Here is a 14,786-nt window from a genome sequence, read left to right as displayed (position 1 = left end):
AGCTCAAATTCACTTCATACTAAAATATCAAGCTGACCAAGGCTCCTATTCACGTCATGGTAATCGAGACTCCAGTTTGCGTCAGGGTAAGTGGCCTAGCGGATCAAGTTTCACAGTTATGTCATGGTAAGTGACCAGGCGGATCGGGACTCCAATTATCGTTATGGTATATGGCCAAGTTGATCGAGGCTCCAAATTCACATCATGATAAGTGATCAGTCTGATCACGTTCTCCATTTACGTCATGGTAAGTGACCAGTATGATTGTGGACCCCATTCGTGTCATAATTGTACGAAGGCTTCAGTCGCTGAGGCACTATATTATTAAACAAAATCACAGTATGTATTCCATCATTGTATTGTTTATATAACATTAATGGTATATGTCTTATCATAACCAGCTGGAGAATGACGAACTTATCATAGAGCGCTCCGAGGTTGTGGTGGCCATAAAGGACTCGGTTGATTACCTGCGAACGCTTCCTGTCCATTCAAATCGAGAAACACTTGAACTACAGAGCCGAATTGATGACCTGGAAGTGAAGGTGCAAGACATACTTAAACAAATGGAACCTTCTGGGATGGGCAGATTTAAATCGGGTAGGTCTATTTATCACTCCGTATTATTGATAGATTAATACGTCAGTCACATTTACAAATATCTACGACTCATAGCAATTAAAGGTAGGCAGCAGCAATCCACGGTCACATGCTATAGCAGTCATGAATGATAGGGTAACCGCACGGCGTACTTTGAAATTGTGGTGAACTGGGGCGGCCGTACTGCCTTTGAATTGATAACGCACTGTCGTATGTTTTTAAAAATACCAAGGCAGACGGATAGAAATACAACTTGTATATATACCTTCTCCACACACGGCATAAAATGCCACGGGGTCGTACGGATAACGTGCATCGAGCTTACGGGAGCCTTGCGTTGCCCGCAGGGTGTGCCACATACCGCAAGGCCACCTTACGGGCACCGTTGGCGGGCTTAAAACTGCCATAGGGCGCCTATAGAATTCCTGCGGCCACCGCGATTTTTGGGGGGTACGCAGAAGTTTATATTAATTTAATAGACCATAGGGCAGCCGCACGACAAACGAAAATCCACCGTTTGTCCGACGTAGGGTCGCCATGAAGCCGCTGTACGGTATGACTAACTGCTACGTCGAACCTAGAAATAAAAGAAAGTAATTACTCAGTGCTGTTATCATACGGCAACCCCTACGGTTTGTAAAATATAGGGATACGCTGTAGGGTGACCCTGAGGCTAGCATTGATCCTCTGTTGCCACCGGATGTATCTTTCGATCTCGGGTGCATAGGTCCGCCGTATCCTTTTCGTAAAGCAAGTGTGATTGAGGCATAAACAAACGTATCGGTTATAAAACATTAACATGAAATAGCACCATAAAGTTCACCATTTACACAAGTTCGGCCAAATAAACAGTGACGTCATACATGTAGATCTTTGAAGTGCATGTTTATTGCTTCAAATATTGATTACCGACATAGACTGCAATACTGTGTTCTAAGGAATCAGTAACGGAAATAATTCAATAATTTAGCAAAAGTATAAAATCTGTCCTTAAATGACAATAGCCACCAAACATGCACATTTGCATCGTACGTATTGTCACAATACATAGAATTGCGTTTTGCGTGTATTTTTTTTGCTGGAAGTCTCAAAATAAGGGCACCTAATCTCATCAATAAAATGGTGTAATATATGATTCAAACGACGCTCGTCCTTAGACGGGATGTGTTATTGTATGACGCTGTACTTCCATCCGTTAGTTTTTCCGTCAATATATCTATCGGCTGTATAAACGCGTCTCATGTTATTCTCATTTTATACCTTTTGGATAACTTATTTCTGATTAAAAATTGTTTGAAACCTTAAGGCCGGTACACTTGATAGTTTGAAATTTAACCTAATGAAAATCTTCTCCTGCTAAACCCTTGGGTCAAAAGTAATATTGTTCGCCCATGCAAGTTGCTTTATTTTGTTGAATAGTTTGTTACAATATCTTTGAAATCTCACTCTTTTTCTATGAAATCGCAAAGCTTTGATATTTGGTATATTGTCTCATGTAGTGTCATCAACAAACCCTTCGTATCTATCATCATGTGTGTGTGTGTATGTGTGCGTGCGTGCGTGCGTGCGTTCGTGCGTGCGTGCGTGCGTGCGTGTGTGTGTGTGTGTCCGATCGCTTAAAGGTTGAATTGGTACTGAGATGATATTGACTAAGAATCACAACATCAAACTTTAAATGATGACGTCACACTCATTTATATGATGTCATAAGTTTGTAATATTTTCATGACGTCTTCTTCGGTTTAAAAATTACAGACGGTGACGAACGTTTTATGAATGTTAAAATGAAGTGAATGAGAGATTTATATATTTGTTTTAATGATTTAAATGGATGACGATTTTCTTAATTCAAAATATTTGTCACAAAAACAAAAATAGAATGACTTGCTACAATATTACCAATTGCGCAACTAGTGATTCAAATTTAATTGCATGCTACCATCATAGTAATATTGTTATATTACACATGAGAGAAGTGATAGTTATATCAAACTGGAAACTTAAGAATGATATGCATGTGATAAATAGATATTGATTAAGCGTTTTGCCGAACAATATAAATGCAGCATAATAATTCAAATTTGGTTTCAGAATTAAAAGAAAGCCTTATTAAGTATCACCGGGACAACACCTGCACGTACATGATTGGCCCCTTCGTTGAATCTGGAGTGTTCGGACTTGAGGACTTCTATGTTCCTCCAAACATTAGCAGAGTTATTCTTCAATCGAGACAGAAATACGTTACATCGGAAGAACCTCTGACAAGTTTGGAACAGATGTTAAGCTCCAACCGAATTATCATTCTTTCTGCAGACGCCGGCGTAGGAAAGACAACGTTTTGTAAGTCTTTAGTTACGTTATGGTGCGCGGTACAAGAGGGAAAGACCAATCCGTTAGCGAAGTTTAGTCACTCTCAAAACTTTTTCAATGACATTGCATATTTAGCTGAGTTTACATATTTATTTTACATCCAGTTACGGGGAAACAAATGCGATAAACTAGAGGATATAATTTTCTCTCATACAGAATTAGTTGACACAGAATTGACAAGGGATAACAAGGCTTTTTGTGATTTGTTATCGAACGAAACAGGTTTGGTAATTTTAGACGGATTAGATGAATGTGACATTCCTATTATTAGTCCCTTAGCAACAAATAGAAAGTATACTGTTCTCATTACATCACGTCCGTGGAAACTTGCAAATATAGATATGCCCAGTACAGGTATATATACACATGCACAGATTAACGTTATTAGCCGGGGTGTGTCCGAGCAACTTGTTGATCATTTGAACAATTGTTTGAACAAGCATTTTAGCACCTCATATAATGCCGGAGATTTCTTATCTGCTATTAAAAAACAACATTTGGAACAATTTCTCCAAAATCCAATGTTAGCCTCGCAGTTGTTATGTGTTTATCACGAGAAACGCATTCAGAATATAGCATGTCTTGTGAATACAGCCGTGGATAGTACATGTCCAGACTACGGTACAACGTCAAAATCTCGTAAAAAGGATTTGACGTTCTTTGGTAAGACAAGGTCGCATATATACGCAAATATGATAGAACTGATGTTTCGAAGAGTCGAGAAAAAGGACAAGTCACTCGTACAAGGTTTGAGTGAGCTATATAAGAGCGATGATCGAACACATACCCTCCCCGAATGCTTTGATGATAGAAATTACACATGCAGTGGATTAGCAGTACTAATAAACGGTATTGGAAAATTGGCAGCCTATTCACTCGTAGACGATGATAACTCTTTGATAGAAGAACATCAAATGCGAATATTGAAGAATGAGGAAAAGACGGTTCTTCTCAAATCTGGAATTCTTTCGATAACAAGCTTGAAAACGATATCAGGAGAAAGCATGCTGTACACATTTATACATCAAACTTATAAAGAGATGCTTGCCTGTGTATTTCTATCTTCTCTGGATTTTCATAATAATTTATGGAAAATGTTTATAAACAGATTTGAATCTGTTATGACACCCGATATATTGTCATTTTTATGTGTCATGAACTACGAACAAGGTTGCAAGTGTTTAGATATGTTTAATGAAAAGAAACGGCTGTTTTTTAGAGGCGGCTTTTTTCACGAGTCCGAACTTAGAGACTATCAATCTACAATTACAATGACCTACAAGGAATGTTGCGACAATGGAATAAAAAAGCCTCGAATAACATTGAAACACGCACAAATCGGCTCAGATTTAGGAATTGACAATGATCATGCACTTTTGCAAGGAAACAGTATTAAGTTGGAAACAATTTTAATAAAAAAGTATACGCTTTCCATAGCAAATAATTCAAACTTATTCCAAACCTCATTGACGCATTTATGGCTAAACGAAGCTACGTTAAACGACGATGACCACATCGTCCTATCGAAATGTGCACATCTCTCTAAAATATATATAACAGACAGCCGCATTACACACGTCACCATCAACCCGTCTTCCATAGAGGAGTTCTGGGTTTACTTGAAACCAGAACTGATACAAGAGATACCGCCCATGCAGGTATCCTTTGTTGGCGGGTCGCAGTTCTCTAACAGTCTACGAAAACTCAGTTTAGTGCACGTTACCATGGATGTTCCCCTTGATTTGTCAAATTGTCAAGAGCTATATCAATTAAATATAGGAACATCCTCAACTGAAAATCAGACTGGAAATTGCATCATATACAACATGCAATGCTGTAATGCACTACAGAAACTGCGACTTCTCAAATTACAATTCTCTACAGATACACACCTGAATCTGAGCGGTCTCAGACATCTCTCTAAGGTAATTATAGAGAACAGCCGCCTTACACACGTCACCATCAACCCGTCTTCCAAAGAGGAGTTCTGGGTTTACGTGAAGCCAGAACTGAAACAAGAGATACCGCCCATGCAGGTATCCTTTGTTGGCGGGTCGCAGTTCTCTAACAGTCTACGGAGACTCAGTTTAGTGCACGTTACCATGGGTGTTCCCCTTGATTTGTCAATTTGTCAAGAGCTATATGAATTAATTATAGAAAATTCCTCAACTGAAAATCAGACTGGTAATTGCATCATATACAACGTACAATGCTGTAATGCACTACAGGAACTGATACTTCGCACATTACAATTCCCTACAGATACACACCTGGATCTGAGCGGTCTCAGACATCTCTCTAAGGTAACTATACACAGCAGCCGCCTTACACACGTCACCATCAACCCGTCTTCCATAGAGAAGTTCTGGGTTTACGTGAAACCAGAACTGATACAAGAGATACCGCCCATGCAGGTATCCTTTGTTGGCGGGTCGCAGTTCTCTAACAGTCTACGGGAACTCAGTTTAGTGCACGTTACCATGGGTGTTCCCCTTGATTTGTCAATTTGTCAAGAGCTATATGAATTAGTTTTAGAAAATTCCTCAACTGAAAATCAGACTGGTAATTGCATCATATACAACATGCAATGCTGTAATTCACTACAGGAACTGCAACTTGACACATTACAATTCCCTACAGATACACACCTGGATCTGAGCGGTCTCAGACATCTCTCTAAGGTAGCTATACAGAACAGCCGCCTTACACACGTCACCATCAACCCGTCTTCCATAGAGGAGTTCTGGGTTTTCTTGAAACCAGAACTGATACAAGAGACACCGCCCATGCAGGTATCCTTTGTTGGCGGGTCGCAGTTCTCTAACAGTCTACGAAAACTCAGTTTAGTGCACGTTACCATGGGTGTTCCCCTTGATTTGTCAATTTGTCAAGAGCTATATATATTAACTATAAGCAATTCTTCAACTGAAAATCAGACTGGTAATTGCATCATATACAACATACAATGCTGTAATGCACTACAGGAACTGCGACTTGACACATTACAATTCCCTACAGATACACACCTGGATCTGAGTGGTCTCAGACATCTCTCTGAGGTAGCTAAACAGAACAGCCGCCCTACACACGTCACCATCAACCCGTCTTCCATAGAGGATTTCTGGGTTTTCTTGAATCCAGAACTGATACAAGAGACACCGCCCATGCAGGTATCCTTTGTTGGCGGGTCGCAGTTCTCTAACAGTCTACGAAAACTCAGTTTAGTGCACGTTACCATGGGTGTTCCCCTTGATTTGTCAATTTGTCAAGAGCTATATAAATTAATTATAAGCAATTCCTCAACTGAAAATCAGACTGGTAATTGCATCATATACAACATGCAATGCTGTAATGCACTACAGGAACTGCGACTTCTCAAATTACAATTCCCTACAGATACACACCTGGATCTGAGCGGTCTCAGACATCTCTCTAAGGTAACTATACAGAACAGCCGACTTACACACGTCACCATCAACCCGTCTTCCATAGAGGAGTTCTGGGTTTACTTGAAGCCAGAACTGATACAAGAGATACCGCCCATGCAGGTATCCTTTGTTGGCGGGTCGCAGTTCTCTAACAGTCTACGAGAACTCAGTTTAGTGCACGTTACCATGGGTGTTCCCCTTGATTTGTCAATTTGTCAAGAGCTATATAAATTAATTATAGAAAATTCCTCAACTGAAAATCAGACTGGTAATTGCATCATATACAACATACAATGCTGTAATGCACTACAGAAACTGATACTTCTCACATTACAATTCCCTACAGATACACACCTGGATCTGAGTGGTCTCAGACATCTCTCTAAGATAACTATACATAACAGCCGCCTTACACACGTCACCATTAACCCGTCTTCCATAGAGGAGTTCTGGGTTTACTTGAAACCAGAACTGATACAAGAGACACCGCCCATGCAGGTATCCTTTGTTGGCGGGTCTCAGTTCTCTAACAGTCTACGGGAACTCAGTTTAGTGCACGTTACCATGGGTGTTCCCCTTGATTTGTCAATTTGTCAAGAGCTATATAAATTAAATATAAGCAATTCTTCAACTGAAAATCAGACTGGTAATTGCATCATATACAACATGCAATGTTGTAATGCACTACAGGAACTGCAACTTGACACATTACAATTCCCTACAGATACACACCTGGATCTGAGCGGTCTCAGACATCTCTCTAAGGTAGCTATACAGGACAGCCGCCTTACACACGTCACCATCAACCCGTCTTCCATAGAGGAGTTCTGGGTTTACGTGAAGCCAGAACTGAAACAAGAGATACCGCCCATGCAGATATCCTTTGTTGGCGGGTCGCAGTTCTCTAACAGTCTACGGAGACTCAGTTTAGTGCACGTTACCATGGGTGTTCCCCTTGATTTGTCAATTTGTCAAGAGCTATATAAATTAATTATAGAAAATTCCTCAACTGAAAATCAGACTGGTAATTGCATCATATACAACGTACAATGCTGTAATGCACTACAGGAACTGATACTTCGCACATTACAATTCCCTACAGATACACACCTGGATCTGAGCGGTCTCAGACATCTCTCTAAGGTAACTATACACAGCAGCCGCCTTACACACGTCACCATCAACCCGTCTTCCATAGAGGAGTTCTGGGTTTACTTGAAACCAGAACTGATACAAGAGACACCGCCCATGCAGGTATCCTTTGTTGGCGGGTCTCAGTTCTCTAACAGTCTACGGGAACTCAGTTTAGTGCACGTTACCATGGGTGTTCCCCTTGATTTGTCAAATTGTCAAGAGCTATATAAATTAACTATAAAAAATTCCTCAACTGAAAATCAGACTGGTAATTGCATCATATACAACATGCAATGCTGTAATTCACTACAGGAACTGCAACTTGACACATTACAATTCCCTACAGATACACACCTGGATCTGAGCGGTCTCAGACATCTCTCTAAGGTAATTATAGAGAACAGCCGCCTTACACACGTCACCATCAACCCGTCTTCCATAGAGAAGTTCTGGGTTTACTTGAAACCAGAACTGATACAAGGGACACCGCCCATGCAGGTATCCTTTGTTGGCGGGTCTCAGTTCTCTAACAGTCTACGGGAACTCAGTTTAGTGCACGTTACCATGGGTGTTCCCCTTGATTTGTCAATTTGTCAAGAGCTATATAAATTAATTATAAGCAATTCCTCAACTGAAAATCAGACTGGTAATTGCATCATATACAACATGCAATGCTTTAATGCACTACAGGAACTGCGACTTCTCAAATTACAATTCCCTACAGATACACACCTGAATCTGAGCGGTCTCAGACATCTCTCTAAGGTAACTATACAGAACAGCCGACTTACACACGTCACCATCAACCCGTCTTCCATAGAGGAGTTCTGGGTTTACTTGAAGCCAGAACTGATACAAGAGATACCGCCCATGCAGGTATCCTTTGTTGGCGGGTCTCAGTTCTCTAACAGTCTACGGGAACTCAGTTTAGTGCACGTTACCATGGGTGTTCCCCTTGATTTGTCAATTTGTCAAGAGCTATATAAATTAATTATAAAAAATTCCTCAACTGAAAATCAGACTGGTAATTGCATCATATACAACATGCAATGCTGTAATTCACTACAGGAACTGCAACTTGACACATTACAATTCCCTACAGATACACACCTGGATCTGAGTGGTCTCAGACATCTCTCTAAGGTAATTATACAGAACAGCCGCCTTACACACGTCACCATCAACCCGTCTTCCATAGAGGAGTTCTGGGTTTACTTGAAACCAGAACTGATACAAGAGATACCGCCCATGCAGGTATCCTTTGTTGGCGGGTCTCAGTTCTCTAACAGTCTACGGGAACTCAGTTTAGTGCACGTTACCATGGGTGTTCCCCTTGATTTGTCAATTTGTCAAGAGCTATATAAATTAATTATAAGCAATTCCTCAACTGAAAATCAGACTGGTAATTGCATCATATACAACATGAAATGCTGTAATGCACTACAGGAACTGCAACTTCTCAAATTACAATTTCCTACAGATACACACCTGAATCTGAGCGGTCTCAGACATCTCTCTAAGGTAACTATACAGAACAGCCGACTTACACACGTCACCATCAACCCGTCTTCCATAGAGGAGTTCTGGGTTTACTTGAAGCCAGAACTGATACAAGAGATACCGCCCATGCAGGTATCCTTTGTTGGCGGGTCGCAGTTCTCTAACAGTCTACGAGAACTCAGTTTAGTGCACGTTACCATGGATGTTCCCCTTGATTTGTCAAATTGTCAAGAGCTATATAAATTAACTATAGTCAATTCCTCAACTGAAAATCAGACTGGTAATTGCATCATATACAACATACAATGCTGTAATGCACTACAGAAACTGATACTTCTCACATTACAATTCCCTACAGATACACACCTGGATCTGAGTGGTCTCAGACATCTCTCTAAGATAACTATACATAACAGCCGCCTTACACACGTCACCATCAACCCGTCTTCCATAGAGGAGTTCTGTGTTTACGTGGAGCCAGCACTAATACAACAGATACCGCCCATGCGGGTGTCCGTTGTTGGCGGGTCGCAGTTCTCTAGCAAACTTACGATGCTAAACGTAGTGAATACAACGAATATTCAAACCGTAGACTTATCTGAATGTGTTCATTTACAAACAATCCGAACAGATCGTCCTGTACAGATTGGGACTTTGGGTCTTCCGCATTTAGAAGAGATTGGATTATTTGGTGCACAAACAAAAGTTTGCAACAATGTATTACAATGTATATCTGAATGCAGTTGTCCGTGTAGAAGAATATGGTTTGAAAACTTATCCACTGAAATACTACATTCATTAACTCTAAGTCGACACCCAGGTGAGATGTTTAAATTAGTCAAGTTTCGCTTTATGTGTCTAGACACACACGTTCTTGATTTTATTATGAAGATTGCTGTGGAGAAGATTGAGTTTGAAGAGGTAAAAATATTGACAGCTGAGAATCTTGTATCATTAAAAATATGTACGAAGCCTATTCGAGCCCCCGACAATACTACAGAAGGAATGGACAAAATGTCTGTTGGGCAACATATATCAGAGATCAGTTTTTCTCATTGTCCTGTTCTAGGGTCAACAGTTGAGGAAGTTAAATTGGCGATTGAGTGTTTGCGACAGCATTGGAAAGTAAATGAATTTGAAATACATACTATACAGTCGGAACATATTTCCGATATAACTTATTTGGGCAAAGATATCACATTGAAGAACCCAGTTGTACTAAAGGTATTACAATTGAAGTCAAAGGTAGAAACGTATGACTCCACAATTTATAAGAGAACATGAAATACTGGGTAAGGAATTACATAATTTACAGGATGCAAAAATCTTTATTTTAGTATATGATAACAAAAAATAACATTAGCTCAACGTGCTATGTTCCGCCATATATGTTTTAGAGAAGATGAAATGTTCTGTGTACTGTATGCGTACTGTGCATAGTTCTGCTGAATGACTTCACATCGACTCAAGAACCTTAAAATCAAACAGCTCTTTTAAGTAATGATATCTAGAAGATAGTCGCGACTGTAAACCAAACAACTTTATTTGATACTAAAAAGTACTCGAATCTGAAAACTGCAGTCTAAACGTACACAGATAATCATCGATTTTAATTATGTCGAAGTCAACGAAACATCATCCAATGTGTTTTACCACATCTCATTCATACACAACATCAAGCAAAGTTGCTGTCCAGTGATAATCTTAACATACATGCCATAAGAAAAACATTTTTTAAATAGATCCGTGTCGTCCTAGTCGTATTCCGTTGTAACTAAGCTGAACATTTATCAAAGGGCCGATAATTAGAGTTAAATGTCACCATTCTGTGTGTATAATGATAGTAAAAAAAACTAAGATATGTTGAGCATTTTAGTTCGTTGATATCTCGATATCCCTCAGAGCTAATGCTGTGTAATGTTCTGTCGATCATGAAATAAGATTGCATTCCAAACAACTTTCATATCTTAAGAAGTGTGTAGCAATTGCATTAGATTTATAGTAAATTAGATAGAACATAAGGATATTTATTTTGTGTGTGTGTTTAATATTTGTATAGAACATTTTTTATGTAACATTTCACTCTTTTAAATATGTAATGTTTGGAACAGATGGTACCAAAAAAGTGAATATTAGTATAGATGTTCGTATGCTTGTATTTTTACAGCGTTTACGATTGTTGTATGTGTTTTAAAATTAGTCAATGTATTTACCCATAAATATAGCATTAAAGGAACTCGTCCACGTTTTATAGAGTCAGACATAGGAAAAATGCGAATGAAAACGCTTGTCTTAATGAAAAAAGAAATTTCGGCATCTATTTTAAATAGTAATTAGTAAAGTTGAAAAACATAGCATGTTTTGCCTAAAGCCTTTATCACGCTATTGATAATTATTCAAGGCTTGCGTCGATCAAATTCTGTTCAAATGAGAATCTAACGTTGAATGTTCCGTGTTTGCTCATTTATGTATCTTACAAAAACATGACTCGATTTCAACTAAGTTTATAAACGTCGTTGCCAATATAAAATCCTTGAATGAGTCCCTTTATACATAGTGTGTACAGTTTTCTCAGGTGTATTATTGCTGTAACATGTAATTAAAACTTTCTGTAAATAAACACACAGTGTATTATGAGCTGTTAATGATGTTCTTAAGTTACGTTAAGCATTCTCAGTGTGTGTATACCACGTGATAAATTGCGTCATAAATGCTACGTCGGAAGGCAATATTTTGATTAAAAAAAGACTTTAAACAAAGATAACTTCACTATTTCTTTACCATTTTAAATGAAACATAACGCAGTCTACGCCGCTTACGGAGTCCCACCTTCGGTCTTTTACCAGAATTTGATTGCGAGTTTAGTTTCTTAAAACACTTCGACAAACCTTTTCACAATACGGCCGTCTGACGGAGCACTGTCAAAACATTATTTTGGAAACAGGTTGTCGAAGTGTTTAATGACCTCATCAAATTTCGGAAATGATACAAACGCGGCGCTCTTTACGAGGCATATAGACCGCCCTTTGTTTCATTTAAAATAATGTTGTAAATGAAAAGTTATCTTTGATTTAAGTCTTCATTTTAAGCAAATGTATGCCTTCTGACGTAACATATATGACGTAATTTTTCACGTGGTATACACACACTGATTCTGTTGTGTTCAGTTTTGTTCTGATAAAACTGATACCGATTTAAATATTTTCATATTCGGAAAATTATTTATTTTAAATATAACATTTTTACTTTGTATTATCCCTATGTTTTAACATTAACTTAAGTATTCGGATCTGACATAAATACATTCTATTAAATGTCGTGGATGTTTCTATTTCATACGTTTGTATCAACGTGAATGTTTAAATATGATTTGTCTTTCGATTTAAACTTTACGAAAGTAATATTACAGGTTTATGTTTTTTCTCTATCCTCTAGAAATTTAATCTTACATCCTAGTTTTAATTTCATTTAAATTACACATCAATGGTCTGCAGTAATGTGCCAAAAGTTGAAAAGTAAATTAAAGAGACTTCGACAACATTATTATACATTAAACATTAAAAACATTTCATCTTGGAACATAAAATGGTATCTACTTGTCTTCCGCAATGTTTAATATTGTAAGAGATTTATCAAGTTTGACAGAGTGCTTTATGTATATTCGTTGTATTTTAGTTATATTCAATGTTTAGTTAAATTTCTGTGTTTTTTGTATTTATGAATCCGACCCGGAGGTAAACAAGTTCACTGATATCTGAATGTTAAACTTCAATGCCTAGTGACCCCATATCTCATTTGATCACTGATGCCTTAATATGTTAAACGAATGATCACAAGTACATTATACGTAAAATGATGAAAGTGTGTTCATTGGCTGGGTATTAAAAATGACTTACTTTTTCAATCGTTGAAGGCCAGAACACTTGGTTGAAAGTTTTACAATCTCTTTTTCTGCACGTAAACCTTTTAAATATTTGTTTGGGTTCAGCAGACATTTAACATTTACATTTTTGTGTATGTGATACCTTAAAGTTATTATGTAATTTTTCTAGACATAGATCCAGATTTTGTTTGTAATATTACTACAGTAGACATATTTACTTCTTTCCAAGTTAAGTCGTCGAATACCCACAGGAGACCATTTGAGTTACTCTCAGATGAAAATAGTTAGCGGAATATAATTATGTGTAAAAATCTGTTGTTAGTGATTAATCTAAATATTTTTTTCAATCAAATGGAAACAGCTATATTCTGTACATTGAACATTTATACACTTTCGGTTTTGCGCGTCACCTCCCCCCCCCCTCTCCCCCCCCCCCTCTAAAATCATCCACGTTTACTTTTTATTTCAATATCGAAGACATACTATTAGAAAAAATGCTCCAAATGGACGCTTTGGACAACAAATGATTAAAGTGTTAAAGGGGGAACCCCGAAATCCCCCTACCAACATTTTAAACAATTTTATATTCGGTCAAGAGGTGTGGACGAATGCGAAAAAGACTGTGCCCCCAAGTGACGCCTCCCCGCAAGTCAATTTATAGATCCCCTGAAATAGACATAGGTCTGACTAAAAAGCTTAGTTAAATACCTACTGCATTGGTGGTAATCTTATATTCAACTTTAGTTATCAGTTATAGATACATGTATGTTAAATACAATTTTATGGATGAAATTCGGAATGATAATGTACTTAAAGTGCAGTATGTAAATATAATTTTGACACACATTTTTCATGTTTGCAAATGTAATGTACATATATTCGTCGTTCTGTAAGGAATATATATCACATGAATGTTTTTATATTTATAACCATGTATTAATCATGCAACATATTGTATTCATGATATGTTTGATAGTAGTTTTGTTTATTTGAGCTATGCCATAATTTGTTCACGGGTATTTTGATAGTGATACTATACAAGTTTTATCAAGCATTTTTACATTTATGTGCAATATAAGGTTGTTTAAGCAATAATGCTTAAATCTATGTTATTGTATTAATAAATTTATATAATTTGTTATGTGTTTTTCTTTTGTTATGCGTTTTTCTTTTGTTATGCTGCTGCTGCTGCTGCGGCTGACAATGATGATAATTATGATGATGATGATGATGATGGTGGTGGTGGTGGTGGTGGTGGTGGTGATGATGATGGTGATGATGATGATGATGATGATGATGATGATGATGGTGGTGGTGGTGGTGGAGGTGGTGGTGGTGATGATGATGATGGTGGTGGTGGTGGTTGTGGTGATGATGATGATGATGATGATGATGATGATGATGATGATGATGATGATGATGATGATGATGCTGATGATGATGATGATGATGATGATGATGATGATGATGATGATGATGATGATGATGATGATGATGATGATGATGATGATGATGATGATGATGATGATGATGATGATGATGATGATGATGATGGCGGTGGTGATGATGATGATGATGATGATGATGATGATGATGATGATGATGATGATGATGATGATGATGATGATGATGATGATGATGATACTAGCTATGGCTATGATAATGATGATGATGATGATGATGATGATGATGATGATGATGATGAAGATGATGATGATGATGTTGATGAATCCCCCAGGGTTAAGCCAAACCTTAAAAAATACTTGGTATGTAAGTATGTAAACACAATAATCACCTCAGTGTTGCGCCATAACTGACCTAAGTGCTTCTATATAGAAACATTGACCACCTCAGAGTTGAGCAATAGCTGA

The 14,786-nt window shown here is 38.0% G+C and overlaps 1 protein-coding gene across 1 annotated transcript in view; it reads left to right on the top strand.

The window, feature by feature from the left end:
- The window catches only part of LOC128237739 (uncharacterized), a 19,029-nt gene extending 8,868 nt beyond the window's left edge, over nucleotides 1–10,161 (top strand). The window contains exons 3-15 of the mRNA XM_052953322.1: nucleotides 402–600; nucleotides 2,692–5,762; nucleotides 5,955–6,140; nucleotides 6,333–6,518; nucleotides 6,711–6,896; nucleotides 7,089–7,334; nucleotides 7,467–7,652; nucleotides 7,845–8,030; nucleotides 8,223–8,408; nucleotides 8,601–8,786; nucleotides 8,979–9,164; nucleotides 9,357–9,593; nucleotides 10,102–10,161. Coding sequence (XP_052809282.1) covers nucleotides 402–600; nucleotides 2,692–5,762; nucleotides 5,955–6,140; nucleotides 6,333–6,518; nucleotides 6,711–6,896; nucleotides 7,089–7,334; nucleotides 7,467–7,652; nucleotides 7,845–8,030; nucleotides 8,223–8,408; nucleotides 8,601–8,786; nucleotides 8,979–9,164; nucleotides 9,357–9,593; nucleotides 10,102–10,161 — 5,301 coding nt within the window. The remainder of the gene's footprint in view (nucleotides 1–401; nucleotides 601–2,691; nucleotides 5,763–5,954; nucleotides 6,141–6,332; nucleotides 6,519–6,710; nucleotides 6,897–7,088; nucleotides 7,335–7,466; nucleotides 7,653–7,844; nucleotides 8,031–8,222; nucleotides 8,409–8,600; nucleotides 8,787–8,978; nucleotides 9,165–9,356; nucleotides 9,594–10,101) is intronic.
- The last annotated feature ends 4,625 nt before the right edge of the window (nucleotides 10,162–14,786 follow it).

The sequence above is a fragment of the Mya arenaria genome, chromosome 6 (genome assembly GCF_026914265.1).
Source record: "Mya arenaria isolate MELC-2E11 chromosome 6, ASM2691426v1".
In the NCBI taxonomy this organism is placed as follows: domain Eukaryota; kingdom Metazoa; phylum Mollusca; class Bivalvia; order Myida; family Myidae; genus Mya; species Mya arenaria.
Note: the sequence above shows the minus strand (reverse complement) of the source record. Positions and strands in the feature narration are given on the sequence as shown.